This window comes from Adelges cooleyi, unplaced genomic scaffold, assembly GCF_023614345.1.
Source record: "Adelges cooleyi isolate 19-005CV unplaced genomic scaffold, UGA_ACOO_1.1 ACOO_flye_CR_arks_rails_tigmint_CR_PRNA_21, whole genome shotgun sequence".
Classification (NCBI taxonomy): domain Eukaryota; kingdom Metazoa; phylum Arthropoda; class Insecta; order Hemiptera; family Adelgidae; genus Adelges; species Adelges cooleyi.
This window is the reverse complement of record NW_026095871.1, coordinates 3,885,441-3,903,716: the sequence shown is the minus strand read 5'-3', so window position 1 is coordinate 3,903,716 and position 18,276 is coordinate 3,885,441. Positions and strand designations below refer to the sequence as shown.

The 18,276-nt window shown below is 34.7% G+C and overlaps 1 protein-coding gene across 6 annotated transcripts in view; it reads left to right on the top strand.

Annotated features, from left to right (window-relative positions):
* LOC126834528 (protein grainyhead-like) overlaps window positions 1–17,491 on the top strand; it is a 90,022-nt gene extending 72,531 nt beyond the window's left edge. Inside the window, exons 8-15 of one of the 6 annotated variants that reach the window (XM_050566513.1) lie at window positions 5,684–5,778; window positions 6,876–6,932; window positions 7,964–8,062; window positions 11,670–11,849; window positions 12,991–13,178; window positions 13,449–13,641; window positions 15,052–15,116; window positions 15,517–17,491. In XM_050566513.1, coding sequence (XP_050422470.1) covers window positions 5,684–5,778; window positions 6,876–6,932; window positions 7,964–8,062; window positions 11,670–11,849; window positions 12,991–13,178; window positions 13,449–13,641; window positions 15,052–15,116; window positions 15,517–15,649 — 1,010 coding nt within the window. In that variant the 3' untranslated portion in view covers window positions 15,650–17,491. Of the gene's footprint in view, window positions 1–5,683; window positions 5,779–6,875; window positions 6,933–7,963; window positions 8,063–11,669; window positions 11,850–12,990; window positions 13,179–13,430; window positions 13,691–15,051; window positions 15,117–15,516 lie in introns of all 6 variants that reach the window. The other 5 variants (XM_050566512.1, XM_050566516.1, XM_050566518.1 and 2 more) reach the window with 5 other exon arrangements.
* The last annotated feature ends 785 nt before the right edge of the window (window positions 17,492–18,276 follow it).

The following is an 18,276-nucleotide window of genomic DNA, read 5'->3' as shown; positions in this document are numbered from 1 at the left end:
ACGTTCAGCGGCGGCGGCGGCGTCGTCGGGTTGACATGTCTGACCGGGCAAGACACACGAGCTGGAGACACACTCTGCATCTTATAGACACGTGTATAAATCCAACGGTATGGTAAACCATGGTGAGCCCATGCAATAGACACATTAGACGGTTATCGTATGCTGCATTTTTTTCCTTACCATTAATGTCGAGCCAATAACAATAACAATATTGCCGTTTTAATTATCAACGCGAACGTTACAAAATATAATAACTAAATAACATCCAGCCACGTATCTTTGTGTGTGTGTGTGTAAATATAGTGCACGGGTACATAAGTTTTTTTCGTCAAGAGATGGTAGCCTCGGATAAACAACGTGAGCACACACGGCGCACAGATTAACCACGAACACGTTTCGTTACTTAGAGTGCCTTTTGGTGGTGTTTTAACATACACGCATGTTATGTAGTGGATATCGTGTCCTATACGGTGCTGCATGCGGCTAGTGTACCCGAAACTGTGTAGGCACACGATCGTATATAGTAGAATACTATAATAGTAAACTAGTACTGCCGGGACATCTAATTTTTGGGTACAACGGTTTTGTTTTTCAATTAATTTTTTCCTCGTGAAAACCAATTGTTGATAATACTTCACTTCGGCCGGTCGATCGTCGCTCTTGTACATATAGATCATCGGCTCTCGCGGCGTGTTCGTGTTGGGCTATAAAACAAAAAAGTATTCTTTTCTCTAAACGATAAATCAGTCGAGCACATAACCTTTGCGACGCCTTCGTGTCGTGTGTCATTATCGTGTCCTTATTACATAAAGTATGGCGTACCGGAACGACTAGTAAGATTTAAAAACGGTAATGCGTGGAATTGTATAAAGTTTTTGACATTTAAAACTCCCCTGGGTTTTGTCTTGTTTTTTAAGTGAATAAAAGCCCACGTCTCGCTTGTAAACCTATCCAATGGGATAAGATTTCGAACGCCTTAATCCCTCCGGAAAATAAATCAAAGCTTCAATAGTCGTTTTGCGACTTGTAATATGATTTCATGTAAAACACTTTAACAGCTCTGTATCTAGAATTTCGCTTAGAGTAACCCGCAAGAGTTTCTAAACGTAAGAGTTACCTACCATCGACGTGTGGCGGTCAGTGGTCAATGCTCTTGTGGAAAAGATTTCATTTTGAAATAATTATTAATGTCGTCCCGCTGGAATGATGTAACGATGTCACCGAGAGTTGCACTCCCTTTTTTTGCACAACTTGATAAAAAAAAAAACATACACTGTACTATACTCCCGGCCTTTTACGCCGTATTAATTGTTCGTTCCCTTAAACAGTGCTTGTATTTCGCTCGGCTGTTGTGTTTAGTGGACACGGAGCGCATACCAAAATGCCACTTCCCCGAGCCGTTTCCTTCGGCGTACGCTATTAGAACAGAAAAAACATAGAATAGATACAGAAAAAAAAACTATATATATAGAGTCCATCCGTATTTGTGACAAATCCCAAAATGGACAAGCCGCCGCCGTGTACGTGAACTGGAATCCGTCGGAGTTTTAATACATATAGAAATAATATCTGGAATGCAGTTTTACACGCGTGTACGTCCACTATGTAAACGAAAAAAATAAGAAAAAAATCGATAAATTAAATTAAATAAGATTTCTCGGTGAATATTCCTTTACTCCTTATAGGAATATAAATTATGTAGAAGAATTAACCGCCTGCGCGCAAAGGACATGTTTAATGTTAATTAAGACGGACGGGGAGAAGCGTCGGTTGTGGGATACATACATTAAAACAGTCCCGACTTAAAAAAAAAAAAAATTATTAAAGATAATACTCGGCCGGACAGATACAAATCCGATGTGTTTTTTTTTTAATTGTGTACAATACACCGAACGTGATCCTTATTATTTTAATGTAACTTTATTTTGTTTACTTATTTTTTACCTTGTCCGCCGTCGGTCTTGTATTCGATTGGGTTTACGTTTGTCGAACGCGGACCCTCAAAACGTGTTGTAGGTATAAGCGTGAAGTCAAGCTTAAAAAAAAACACACATTCAAAAATATATATTATAATAATATATTATCCGTGTGTGTGTGTCTCCTGCGCTCGCCCGTCCCGTGTAAGGTCATCGTCGATCGGTGAACCTAAATAATTGAATTGAAGGAAACAAAAAAAGATCTCGAGGAGGAGGTAAAACAAATAAATGTATACAAATTAAAGTCAGATAATAGTATAAATATATTATATTGTGTGTGAGTGTAGTTAGGCGACGGCGCATTTCCCTAATTGACGTTATCGAAAAACAGCCATCTTCCTGTATGTGTGTTATATACTCAATATATGTATATTATTTATTCGGCATTCGCTTACGACTTGGGTGAAGTTTTTTAAACGAGACGAAAAACTAAAGAAAAAAAATAAGAAAAAGGGCTCTCGGTTACATGAAAATCCGCATTGTCCTGTTTGGGCAATATTTATAGTTTTCGTCCACCGAGCAAAGAAAAAAAATAACACAAATGCTCCAACACAACAACAATGGTCTACTGTGTTTTCGAGATCGTAAATTCATATTTTTTTTTTTTTTGTATACCTCCACGACTTCCACTCGGCTATATATAAAATTGATATAGGTATATTTTAATATACAAATGGTCCATTGTTTCGCGTTTTCAACAGACCGCCGTTTTTGTCGTTTGTATTTCATCACTAATACATAATATATCTAAACACTATTAAATATTCAAAAATAATAATATGATCTTCGTGGAGAGTTCAGTTGTACTTCATCTACCTATTATAAACAATCGAATAATTTGATATTTGATGTTTCCGTGTTTTTCTTTTTACCATTGACTGACATGTTTATGCGCATAATGTTTTTAAACTCTAGTTCATTAAAAGCTCATACAGGGCACCCGAACGTATGCGTCCTTTTTCTGGGTGAAACACTGACCACACGGACCGCCGCGATTTCTATGGCTCTTTATATACTCACACGGTGCGCTTTGCAACCCTTGGGCGACAATGGCGATTTTAAATATCTGCAAAATAGGCTAGGTACAAGTCCGGCGCTGCTCGGCCCGGAGCTGCGATGTCTGGACAAAGACTCGAGACGATAAATATATGTATAATATCGTATAAACGCCTTCAGTCGCTGTATGACTCCTGTTATTATAATTATAACCCGCGGTGTGTGCGTCGATTTCGCACGGCCCCGAAAAACGGGCGGAATATAATAATATTATACATATTTACGGTATCTATATGGTGACGGCGTCGGCATGGTGGTACACGGGAAGAGCATGGGAGTGTAGGGGCTACACGAGCGTAATCATAATCATCAGAAGTCCATTATTTATAGTAATAGCGCTTTTTAAACTGGTTATTATATTATTATACACAGTCGACTCCAGATTAAAATACCCACCAGATATGTGTACGTTATAACCCTTTAGGTCTATATTAAAGTGCACCTGTACACATGTCGAGATGTATATAATATACATACAGTGCAAAGTCTGGTATAATATAATATATATTTCAGTGCCGAGCTGGCGCGCGCGTCTGGACCTTATAAGCGTTAGTCAATTTTTTTTTTTGTTTAACGCGTATATACTAACATGTCCAATAGGGGAGCACCGACCGACGGGTTTGCGCTCCGATGAAATCGTGCAAGGAATTATTATGTATTAATACTACTGACTCTCTCTGATGGAAGCCTATAATTATTATTTTATTTTATTCCTATTCTCGTCGACTACTACTAGCGCTTTCCTATTTAATAACGTACAACGTTGTTATTACTATTTTAAATATTGACCCAAATCACGTGTGACGATAACAAATACATCATAATATCGAATTGGATATTTACTTAACTATGCCGTGAGTTAATCAGGTTGTAACCAGCCACTGAAATTGGGTATTTCACACAGGCCGTAACGCATAATTTTAACAAAAATAAATACTTGTCCAAACCGTGACTGCGCTCGATCACTACGGTGAATTAATTATACGCTTTTTCTGCGCGGGCACGTCGACCTTTACCCTTTTAATTACTCCGTCGCACACGGATCCCAGTATGCTTTTTATAACCTAATACAACGTGTATGTTTATTGTAATTACGTGTCCGAATAAAGAGACGTCCGCGTAGTTTTGAAGTTATTCGGCCGCCGATAATAATTGTTAATCGTATGGTAATGCATTATGTAAAATATATGTATTTTATCCGACACCGAGTGAGTGTACTATAATAATAATACGTTCATGTTGCCCAATGTCTAACGCACATAGGCGTCGCTGTGACCGCTTTTCCGCCTGATAAAATTTCGTATAAAAATAATTTATGAACGCACTCCGGGTCGTTGGCGACGCACATAATATGTTATATCGATACATGTGGCCTGTCAGATGCAGCGTCCTGTATATGCAAATCTCGTCTTGTTAGCCGAAGTCTTCTACACACGTTACAATTGGATATCGGCCAACGACGGTCGTCTTTGCACCACATTAAGTCCGTGTTTGTGTCCGCGTTTTTGGGTTTTCAAAAAAAAAAAAAAAAAACCCGCTTGCAAACGTGTGACGACGATAACAGTATATTAATTATATTTAATGGGCTTTGCACGAATTTTGGGGATAGGTCGCGGCTCTACATTAGAACAGTAAATGACGGGCAGATTAACGAAATCGCTCCTTCCTTAGCACGTTATTATTATATATTTTTTTGGCGCACTCCTATCCGGTTTTTGACTTTGACCCGTTATAATAAAGTCTGTATGTATGTGTGTGTGTGTGGGTGGGTGGGTGGGCGGATTATTCCAGACCGGAAAAACCTGAAGACGCGAAGCTGGACGCGTTCAACCCGATGACCCATATGTTCTGCATTCACACACACACACTTGTTTATATCTATATAAAAAGGCCCCACTGGCTATGTGCAATCTGGTTCCTTTCCGCGTCTGCGGTTTATGTATAGTACTATAACGTGCGCGGGATGGCTGGTATACACACACACACACACAATCGGACAACAAGACTTGTTATTGAAATCGAGTTGTACTATGTGTAGTACACATTATTTCATTCATAAAACAAAAATCAAATAACCGGCATTTACCGCGGGTGCGATATCGGATCCAGTTCTATAAACAGATGTAGTATAGTTGTAGTTGTTGTTGTTGTTCTATGCAGCTGAACTCGTCTAGCCCGCAGTGTCCATATACTTAATGATATCGTATTAATATGTATTATATTATACAAATCAGACCGATATTATGTTTGCCACGTTGTTTTTTTGAACATTTTTTTGTCGTGGGTTTGGTGAATTAATACCTCTCTGTATATTATACGCCGCCAATGCTCATTGGCTTGTGCCCGGCGATTTCCGTTTGCCGACTGCCAATGTAATATGTATTTGTAAGCGAATACTTGGCTCGGTGCCATGACGCGCGTCGGATATATATATATATATATATATATCGGTTACCGTCGCCATATTATGCGCGTTTAAATTATTTATAAGTGTGCGAGCGGCGGCCATCGCGACATCCGTTTTATTTCTCTCGTCGTATGTTGTGTACATGGCATAAAACGGCATTCGATTAAAAATAATGTATTGGAATGACACAAAACATTTTTTTGAAATAATAATAATAATAATAATAAACCGTTATGATTTTTAGACACGAAAAACAGCACTGGTCTGGTGGGATGCATCGAAGAAGTATCGCACAACGCCATCGCCGTCTACTGGAACCCTCTGGAAAGTCCGGCAAAAGTAAGTTGACAGTGCACATTTTGTATTATATTCCGATACTATGAGACATAGATACAACAATTTTAAAATTCTTCTATGGGTAACATGTACACGGTCAGCTAATAAATATACTGCAGTGCACTTAACCGTCTCTATCGTTAATATAAAAAAAAATAAAACATTATTGAAAATGGGTTTCTTCTGAAAATGGCTGGTGATTTTTTTTTTTACTTAATCACATTGATTTTTCCAAATATTCTAATCATTTGAACACCGAGAATACGTGTCATTCGCTATTCGTCCCTCTTGTGGTTTTTACAAGGCGTGGGTACAGTGTCTATAGACTTATTGAGAATTCATTCACGACAAGTCAATTATTTATAGCTTAATTATTATCACTTTCATAGTATACCCATATGTACTCGTTGAGTATACGCACTATACGTGTGTACCGAGAGACAATAATTATCATTATCATCGAGTAATGAGAACGGTTTTATCCTTATACACATGTGTGTGTAATGTATTTTTTTAACCTGTCGTCCGAATTCCTGACCGTCTACGCGGCGGTGTATGTAATGGCCGGTATTTTTTTCTAAGGAAATCGCGCCGCCGAGTATTTATCTTTTAATAATGGTAATTAATATCTACATCACGTAGAAGCCGCGCAGAGAAGTGAAACGAAAAGAGATTATATATATTTTTTTTCTTCTTCTATATATTATATACGAACTTCTCTGGTTGGTTGGTGGTACGGCTGCTGCCCAAGATGTATCTATATGCATGTGTGTTTGTGTGATGCATTCGATATCTATAAGAGAGAGAGAAACGATTACCCGAAGGCAATCGTTTGTGTGTGTGTGCCAAACGAGGTTAAAAAACCCATTCAGAGATGCCACACGGCGAGCGATTTTGAAATCGAAATTTACACAAAATAATCCAGATTATAATATTATTAATATACACTTGACCCGAGGGTACCGTTCACAAAATGTGTAAACGCACACAATTTCGATATGATTTTTATTGTTATTAAAGAAATAATAGTGATTATGTAGGTGATTGATGGCACACCTTGTACTTACTCATGTTTTAACTGTTTTCATTCTTCGTTTCAGATCAATGTCGCTGTCCAATGCCTGAGTACGGATTTCAGCAGCCAAAAAGGCGTAAAGGTAATACTTGCATACTTGAACATAATTGTATTACTCGACCCTGGGTTGTAGGACGAATATTATACCCTTCTCGTTGCTCCTTTGTACGCGACGATAATAAAATAAAAAGATAGAAAGAAATAGAAAAGACAAAAAATTACTACCTATTAAAAAACGAACTCACGCTGGTTTCCTTGTCCGGACAAGGGTTGGGGGAGTCCTAATTGGAGTCCCGTGAATGTGAATTGTTTTTTTTTATTACTCTGTACCCTATGACCCCTAGTTTTCTTCTTTGTATAATATACCAAAACGTATAAAATAAATATATTATTGTTCTTTGTCGAAAAACATCTTCCAAGGTCAAATGTATTTTTAGTAATCAACGAACCGCGAATAATCATATTTTTTAATAATTAAAATTAAAAAAATCCATGCTAGTGTATTTTATGCAAATGCTAGTACCGAACCTTTGTTAATTAACTCTATACTTACCTCATCAATGTGTAAGTGTATGTGTACATAATTACCTTGGATTATTATTATTAATAAATGACCGTTAACACGGTCCTGCAGTGTATTTTATGTATATATATATATATTATATACTATTAGCTTTGTTGATACATACTTAACAATAATTATAATACGTAGATAATAAAATCATACTCAATAATAATTGCAGATTGCTTTTTTGCGTTTATCTCGGTTCGATTACGCGTGTACGAACCTGCTACCTTGGGCTAATTGAAACACACAACATTTTGTATATTATTATTTATACTTGAACGCGGATAGTAAGATTTATTAAAGAACAACAACACTATTAATTTTAAACGGAACGCGTAATAATAATAATTTCCAGTCCATATCATACTACGTTTCATACAGAGTTATGCTAGACCGATTACGTTTGCTGCAAACGTACAAAAAGTCAATGAGGTCAATCATTATTATTTACACACAACAAATCATATCTTTATAGTTTTAATCAATGTCATGTATGTGTGTGTGTGTGTTTAGTTTTTAAACTAATCCGTATATTTCGTTTTCAGGGTTTGCCGTTACACCTACAAATCGACACCTACGAAGAACCCAGAGACGGACCCGTCTATCACAGAGGATACTCTCAAATCAAAGTTTTCTGCGATAAGGTGAGTTTCGTTTGTGGTATATGCCAATGAGCTGTAACATAGTTATTATTAAAAAGTCAGAGCCGGACCGCTGGCAAGTCAAGTCGCATGCCGTGCACATCGTGTTCTTCTGTGATAACTGATAAGCGTCTTCGGTCGTACCTAATGATTGTGTTCTTTGTTGGTAATCCGAGACCGAAACATGCGTACATGGATACCGCACGCGCCGGAGGTAGTTGAGGAAGGAAAAGCTAAACGTACATTATCTTTTTTTTTTTTAATTAATTTCGCACCGCGCCTAACGTTAAAGTCCCTCTCTCTTTCTCTTCGGTCCGGGCACGCCGCCACCGCCGTCGCGCATAATATGGTTTATGGTTATAAATGTTGGCGATTACGTGCCGTGTATACACACACACTTATGTATGTACAGTCAAGAGCGTTTATAATGTATATAGATACATAAACACAGACCGAGGAAAATATGTGCCGTGTCAATTAATGCCTCGCCGAAGTGGTCATTTATTTTTCGGCCCTCGGTAGAAAAAAAAACCTCCTTGGCCGCCGCAATGGAGCATAATATTATATCTTACCACGAGATCGGACACACAAAACAACGCGCCATGTAAAACACAACGCAGCTGGAATAGGTTCATACATATATCTATGTACATGCGTTTATGGTGTGTGTGTGTGTCTTTGTGGTACGTTTTTTTTTTTACTTTTTTAACCTCCTAATTTACTGCACGCAGCTCTTTTATTTATCTATATATATATGTATGCATGCGTATTATTATGTGTACATGTATACTCCTCGGTGGACCACCGAAGAAATTAACTGCCTCCGCGTTCTTGTTTTTATTATTATTATTATTATTATTATCATCTAACGTCACATATCATCCAAAAATATTTTTATACATATTTTTTTTTTATATCGTACAAGCCGAGACGCTGATACCTTACAAACGTGAAGGCAGCAGCAGCCCCATCGTGTATCATATTATAATATAAACTATCTCGTGCAGACAAAATATTAAAGATCATATTCTGGAAAATAAACGTATTGTGGCTATTCGATTCCCGCGGCGTAACTTGTATGTTTAAGACAATATAGCGTGTGTGTGTGTGTACAAAAAGAATATATTTGAATTTAGTTGATCTCGTCTTTACCAACCTACACGCTTAATAAACGTACATTTATCTGATATTATAGTTGTACCATTTAAGGACTTAGATAACAGATGTCTTTTATTTTTTTATTTATTAGGGCTTGAAATTAACCGTACTCTTTTTTCTTGGGTTATTGTCCTTTAAGATCATCCGTTTTATCTTTCAGCCGTGATTTCTGCAGTCGACAGAATCTTAATAACATGCATTTTGAATACGAATTTTCAACTTCTGAAGAATCTCGGATATTTGCCCACAGCTCTCCTTCACTATGTATTTGTAATTTGATGGGTTACCACTTGACCATTAATGTTTAGACCTTTTCTGTGTATAGTTCAATGGACCACGTGTACCCAGTCACAATTTGCCGACATTGTGCTTCTTGTGGCGTCAACGGCAAACTATAATATAATTTCTTATTGCCACGTTATAGGTATAATCTTCCTACCGAGATTACATTATATTATATTATTATTTAATCGAAGATTTTTTTTTTATTACTTTATAGAATGTAATTTTTTATAACCGACTGCGACATTTCGAAACGGTATTTATTTTTTTTTTTTTTTACTCGTCTTCTCTTCTTCTCGACACGAATTTGTACTCGGACAAAAATAAAACGTACAAATTATTGTTGTACGCGTATACCGGGCGGTTGTAAATACATAATAATTTACAGCACCGCGTTCCGGGGTGCGCTTCGACCCTATAATAATAAAGTACATTATAAAAACGCAATCGTAAAACCATAAAACGGCTACAACCGACAGCGGTTAATGCGTTCAATCCGAATTTCCTCGGGTCTGCATACAGCCGGAATTTCATCATTATTAAAATACACAAAAAGATGTGGTTCGTGCATTATTTCCCAGACTGGACGTGCCGCCCCGTCGTCGATCATAGTCGTTTTGATTTTTGTACGAATTATGATTAATATATTATATTTTTTATATACATTTTTTTCTTCTTTCTTGCGGTCGAATTTGTGCGTGTTGTTGTTAAGGTCGCGTTTAGCCGATTGACATTTGCACCACACGTCAGTCGCGCTACTTTTATACATTTATCGGCTCATTAACATCAAAGGAGCCGAATCAACCTTGAGTGGGGAATACAAGTAGGCTTACGAATCGTTGGCAGACGTCAAGTCGATATTATTGTGAAAGACCGGAGACGCGCGGGGAATGTCCCGTGTAAACATTTTATTTTAAAAAAATAAATAAAATAAATTGTTACCACGATCCAGAGTCGTTCTTGAGGAAAATCGCTTTGCCTGTAATTACATATTATTATCATCGTCATCCGTTCCGTTCGTTACCGCGCGACGACATTGTATCAAATTCTCTCACGTGACACTTGAGGACACACACACACACACCTCGCATACTTAAGCCGTTTTTACACATTTCGAAAAACCGCGTTAAGCCGTGCCGCCGGGATTTTTCTATCTGGCTTGAAAGCTCTTCTACTTCAATGTCGTGACGCGGGCATTTGATCTTGGATGTCGTATACACACTATTAAGTCTTACGTCACGCGGTCCAAAAACAAAGTAAAAAAAGGAAAACGGCTTATGAAGTTAAAGCGATTTAGTCTACTTCGTAATTTTGAATTTAATTGTTCGGACAAGCGTTTTTCAAAATACCTTAACACGGTTGGACTGAAATTATCGCATGCAAATATTCACATTGGATCAATGGAATACTTCGTGCCCATTCGTGTTTGGTCTGTGGTGTTTTTGATATGATTTACAGCGAAAATATAGCGTTTCCTGGCTAATATATATGTATATGTATATTGTATAGGCTAGCCTACAGGTACACCGCGACAGCTTTCCCGGCTAATGCGCGTCACTATGTTGTTGGTGTGCGCCGAAGGGAAAAAAACGATAAATTGAATGGTAAAAAAATAAATTTTTTCGTTTAATTACGGTTTTATTGATTTACTGGTACCGGCCACGGACAGTTTATGATTTACCGACCGTGGAAAAAAATGTAATATACTATAATATATTATATTATTATTATATACCTAGTATAATCGTTTAAATTACCGGCCGGCGGTGTGTGTGCGCTCGCGTTGTTGTAAACATTCACAACGTGTAATCTTTTATTTTTTTTTTTCTTCATAATAATATAAACGATTTATAACGGCTGGACCGTCGGCGTTCGCGGGTTCTCAAGAATTAAGACCATTACATTTTATAAATCAAAATATATATAACGCCGCGTTGTAATATGTAAAATTACGGGTTTTGTCGCGGGTTCGCGACAAAACCCGTAGCTATTTATAATTTAATGAAGGTGTACTCGTTTTTTTTTTGTTGTGGTGGTGGTGGTTAGGGGGGGACTGCTCTATTGCACCGTCTTTTGTGTATGATATGTTATATTATATTATTATTATATTTTTGAAATTTATAGACAACATTGTACATTCGGGCTGACTTTAATTGGTGCGTTTTTATAGGGAGCCGAAAGGAAGACCAGAGACGAAGAACGGCGGGCGGCCAAGAGGAAAATGACGGCCACTGGTCGCAAGAAGATTGACGAGCTGTACCATCCTCCTTGCGAACGATCCGAGTTCTATTCGATGAGCGACCTCAGCAAACCGCCAGTACTGTTTTCGCCGGCCGAAGACATTGACAAGGTAAATAGAAAAAAATTAAAATACTAATTATTTTACCGGGTCGACCGACGGTTTTGTAAATATTTTATTTTGTTAAAGGAAGGACGATTTAAATTCGATTTATTGTTTTCAATGCCAAACGTTACATGAATGTTTAATCTATAATTCTGTGGTCAATTTCCGTAGAATGTAAAATTATAACAAATAGTATATTAATATATTTTCGAATGTCGTTTTTCGAGAGGTGAAATAAAATCGTATAATATTAACTGACAACATTCTTAGACCTAGTTTCGGACATCACATTAAGAAAAAAAGGAATAATATTGTTCAATGACATTTCGTGGTGAGTTTGTTTCAACGGAAAATCGTCCGAAAATCGTATGATTATTTATTCACTTCTCGCGTCCTTGCTCTTTGGCTTGTTGTTGTATATACCGCGTCCCCGCAGATTATTTACACATAAAAGTGATCAAAAAATAGAATAGTGTTGTGTTCTTGATTACATAATGTCGTTTACCCGTACAGCTTTATTTTAAACAATATATAGGGTTTGCCGCCGATGATGTGACTAAAGTACAATGTATTAATAGAAGTGTTTGATCACCGTGTTACACACTGTGTATTAATTTTAAGTGTAAACTGATTTGGTTACTTGTTTGTTTGTCAACACTCAAGATTATACAACCAATAATCAGTAGTCGAGTATACAAAAAAAATAAAAAACCTTATGAGCCAGCGATAGCATGTGTGATGATTATTATAATTTATTTTTATAATTGGCACAAAGTTTTAAATCGTACTGACGTTTTTGAAATTTAAAAAAAATAGCTCGATTTTTAGTTTGGTACTTTAAATAAGACAGGTGGAGGGGGAGAAAGAAGGTTACTTTTCGTGTAAAATAACAAAACCTTGAGATCAAAATTAATTCGGAAATTCCACGTGTACATAATTTAACCGTCCACAATTTTAATAAACATGTATACAATTTGTGTTATATAACAATATCGCTTTATAAAACTGTTACCTCGTGCATTGGGTTTGTTGTAAAATTCTATTTACTTTTCAGACACGTCATTTTTAAAAAAAAAACCAAATAAAATTAAAATTCAATCGATACTATATTATTAACGAGTGTTTTCTTTTCTCGTGTGTTCATCAGCTGACGTCGATGGAACTTCAAGGATTCTACGGGCACGACACGGACACGTCCAGCCTATCCAACGGCGAGCCGGGTTCGCTAAAACACTCCTCGCCGTTCCTGTTACACTCCGGCGTGGCCAACAAGCCGGCAGGCACCACCACCCAAACGCTCAAGTTCCACAACCACTTCCCGCCGGACACGCACAGGTGAGTCGATCGGCTCCAGGGCTTTATTTTTTTTATTTCCTGTCAACGTCTGCGGCCAGTAGTGTTATGTAGAAGCCCTTCAACAATATGCTAGAATCCAGAATCTGTCCGATTGTGTTGGGACGAAAATGACAAAGTACACTGTGTACATACTACTGGCCGCGGTGCGGTTTCCCTATTGGGGTTTTTTTTATTATCCATTATGTGTGTGCGAGTTTAACGACATGGTACGAAATGTTTTTTACAAAACAGCGTGTGTTATTACAACAGCGAGAAGAAAGAAGTGTTGGACCAGAGCGGGCTGACCACGGACGGCACTGTGTTCTCGAGTCCGCCCAACAAACGGTCAAAGCTGGTGCCTCCCATCAACGAACGGGTCATGCTGTACGTCCGGCAGGATACCGAAGACGTGTACACACCCCTGCACGTCATACCGCCGACGACCCAAGGACTTTTGAATGCTGTAAGCACAGACTTCATTTATTATTGAAGTACACTTATTGCCCGGACAAGTATATACATACACTCTATTATATTTTTTCTTTTTTTCAAATTAATTTCGTATATAAAATAATATATCCGTGCTGCTGCTTTGGATGATACTTATATACACACTTGTTGTTACATCACATCATAATATATTATTATTATTATTATTATTATTAAACACAGACTATAATATTATCCCGTTTACGTTTTCGTATAATATTACAATATTTTCTTTCCTTTTTAACAATAATTATTCTACTATCGTGTATGGTACACACACACTCACGCAAATAATAATAATGATGATACATTTGTCTTAATATAATATTATATTATAATAATAACGTATTCCTCTAACACGTTATATTTTCATAACGCTTCGGTGTATTATGTATTATACTTTTGATGTCACCACCACCACGGTAGCGGTCACTTTCCAAAACCCGTACTTATGTAACACTCCAGCGACAACCGAATATTCTCGATATTTGGGTGTACACGGTATAATTATCAAAAGAATCTGGACTATGTATAACTATATTATAATGATTATATTCCAACGCAATTATCGTCGTGATTGCGCAAACGTCACTGCCGGACACACCAATTACTCTATAAGGCGTTTTTGTTTATACATGCAAATCATTCAAACGTTGCCAAAGTGGTCGGATTAATATGCCTGATTTCCACGACCCAGGCGAAATACGCTTTTTAGTTTTATTCACTTTAAATTCACTTCATCGTTAGCTTACTAGTTGACTGCTCTTTAAAATAACGAAATTATTATTATTATTTTACTATTTACATAATATCTTGATCAGTGTCTTTAGCTTAACGTATCTTATGTTTCATTTTTCACAAGAGCTCACACAGTCACCCGTTCAGTGACATTAGCGCTCGGCTCTCCCTTAATAAACAACAAGCACCACTCATTCACACTCCAGACGTATCGCGCTCAGACTCTTGTTCACTATTCTAGAGCATTTGTAACAACCTTAATAATAATGTAGTTTCACAATGTCATATTATTGCTTGTTTTAACGCAGCATGGCTTATTCTCGGATAATTACACCTTCTTCTGGTAAGTGGTACATCTTTTTATCTCTAAATAAGTTTTACTCGCTTTGCATGGCTACTAACATTATAGTTCTCCTCAAAATCCTTTTCGTCCAAATCATCACGTTTACATTTAATTAGTTTATATAAATACATTTTTTTGGTCAATTTTTTTTTTATATAATAAATCGGAAATTACAAATTTAAACGTTAAATAAAAAAGAAAAGAAAAGAATAATAGAAGTGTTTGTCCAATTAAACAATTTTTTTTTTATCTAAGGAGTATCTCATTCTCCGTGTTAATTTTTATTTCCCGTTATTTTTCCAGATTGAGGCTAAGTACAAAATTTCTGCTTCCAGCATTAGTAACATGTATCGAAAAAACAAAAAAGGGTAAGTGGAAAAGTTTGATTGTTTTTTGTTGATTTTAGAATTTTTTTTTTTTTTTTGCAATACAATTCTTTCCCATTTTTAACAAATAATTGTTTTCATACATAACGTATTCTAAGGAAAATTTATTCCGAAAAGGTGTTTTATAATTTAACAACAAAAATAATTCTTAACAACGCTTAAGCAACTAATTTTCTGTGAGTTTGTGACCTACATACCTAATGGTCTTAAATAACCAAAACAATTATATTACTACTTTACCGCGGTATTCGAGATTTTCTAACCACCAAAAAACGGATGTAAAATATTAATTTATATACAACTAATTTGATAAATTATAAATAACCTGTATGAGTCTGTATAATATTCTAATAGAGACGTATTTTCTTGTTATTTTATCCAGGATTACGGCCAAAATTGATAACGACATGCTCAAGTATTATTGTAATGAAGATTCATTTCTATTAGAAGTCAGACACGCTGAAGAAAACGAAAACATGCTAGACATAATATTGATAGAATTTTTAGACCACTGAAAACAAATTGCACTTGTTTTGACGTGCAAAATCATTTAAAAATTCCTATCATCAATTACCAATTTATTATGCTCATTAAAAAAAAACATATTTTGTTTAAAAAATATGTAAGAATCATTTATCCAAGTTGATTTTGATTGCTAGTTTATAAGTGATTAGAATTAGATGTTTTGTGTAAATATTTAATATAGATATTTTGTATACAATTCAAAGCCATTTGAACATCCATGACAAATTGTGTTGTTCAGTGTTTTTTTTAACACTAAAATTTATGAGACAAATTTCCAAATTTTGCACACCTTATGCTCAGTCAATTTATTTTTAAGTTGTTTTTTAAAACAGTATTATAGAGGTTTATTTTATATTTGACCAAAATAAATTAGGTAGTATAGATTTTTTATTATTAAATGGATATTCGAATATGCATACAATTTTAACTTAAATGTGATACATAAATAAATAGTGTCAAACTACTTAGCCTTTAATTTGTATTATTTCAATTTTTTTTTATTGAATTTCGGTCGAATGTGATTTGAATATTGTAACTTAAAAGTATTAAACACAAAAAAATAATTTGCTCAATTTTTATGAGAAACGAATTAGTCTTGAAATAATGACAATACATTTTTTAATCAATATTGTTGTATCGTTTTTAGTATTTGCTCATATTATAACTTTGTCAATAATATACCTTTTTTTTTGTTTTATTTTATTGAGGGGCGAGGATACTATTATTATTATAAGAAAACGTTGATCAAAAATATATTTTTTGTCATGTTATACTCGAAACGAGTATTTTCAACATGTTTCTTTTTTGTATTTATCTTTTATATTTGTACATAAATTAAGTTTTAACGATTATAATAGAAAATATATTAATGTAGAGTTAATTAGTTGTACGTATTTAAAAGTATTATGTTTTGTTTTTATTTATCTATTGTAATTATAAGTTCAAAAGTTAATTCGTGTTATATTTTAATATTACCCAAATTTATATCGAATAATTATGTTAAATGTAAATATTATTGAAATGAAACGTAAAACATTCCAGTTAACTTTGTATTGTTGCTCTACTTATTAGTATAATGACGATTCTTGCCATTTTTTGTTTGTATCAAAATTGAAATCTTTGGATCTGTTTTAATATTTTAAAGTTTAGCAGTCAAAATAATAAAAATAAAAAAAATTGCCAAAATTAGTAACACTTAATAGTAACGTTGATCTCATGTTGCTGAAAAGCTGGTTGTTCAATTTAAGACGTGTTTTTATTATCAAAATTAATTTTAAAACAAATCTTAAAATATTTAGTTAGTAACTTGTATCAAATAAAATTAAGGCCAGATCCAGCACGCATGATACAATTTTATTGTGCAATTTTTCAGCTAGTACATTAATTAGCTCGTTAGTTGAAAAAAATATAATATACGTGTAATCTAATTAGAGTGCCATTCATTTTTATTATTATTATTATTATTATTATTATTATTAATATTATTATCATTATTATTATTATTATTTGCTATGTATTCTTTAAAATATTTTTTCCCAGAGACAAATAAGTTTTCCACTTATGAAATCTACACAGTTTATTATTATAAAAGTTTTTTTTTTTTGGTCAGTTTACTGCCATAAATAATTGGATAACATGATCAATTTTTTGTCTTAACTTTATAATTGTCAGTAATATATTTATGATATTGTAACATATATTATCTAAATTATGTTTTATGTTCAAATGTTTGTTGCCTTTTATAATGAATAAAATGGCAATTTCGCAATACTATATATAGTAATTATATACAGGTTTATATTATTTGCATTTATGTCGAACGACTTGCATTCGTTATATGAAACATTTTATGTTTAGACTTTAGAGCCAAATTTATATTGGTATTCGTACGATATTATTTTATATACATATATATATATATAATATAAATTTATATGACTCGTTCGAATTCATTGTTTATTTTAACATGACATTCCACTATCTCCATATCCATATACATTTCTCATCATAATAATGGTTAATATTAAAATATAACAATAATGATCATTGGTCTAAACTTATTGTTTATTCTTAAAAATATATATTTTACGTTTTATTTTTAACGTCATATCAGTCATACATCTGTCACAAGAGGATCTTGTTCACCCAATATTATTTATTAAACAGGACATTTTAGTAATTCTTTTCACTCGAAAAATGGCATTACTTTTTTTTTCGTAGTGAGTTGTAGATAACTCACTTACTATAAATTAAACCTTATCTCAAAAATGTCAAGTTTTATCTCGGGACTAAATATATTAAATCGGTTTAGTCAAGTGGTTTAAAATCTAGTTGGATGTTAATTCAATTGGACTTTATTTGAATAAAAATTTGTTCAGGTTGGTTTGTATTTTGTAGATAAAGGTTCTGAGTAAATTTGTTTACAAATAATTAGGAATTTGCAAATTTTAGGTGGCTCAGTTTATTTTGTTCTTTAATACACACATTGACCAATTGAACTTTGTCAGTCAGCTGAACATAACGACGGGTTACTACTTACTCGTATGTGTAGATTGAAATTTGGGTATGTCCATAAATTGAATGTCGGTTCGTTCAGGCGCTGACTAGATGCAATTCA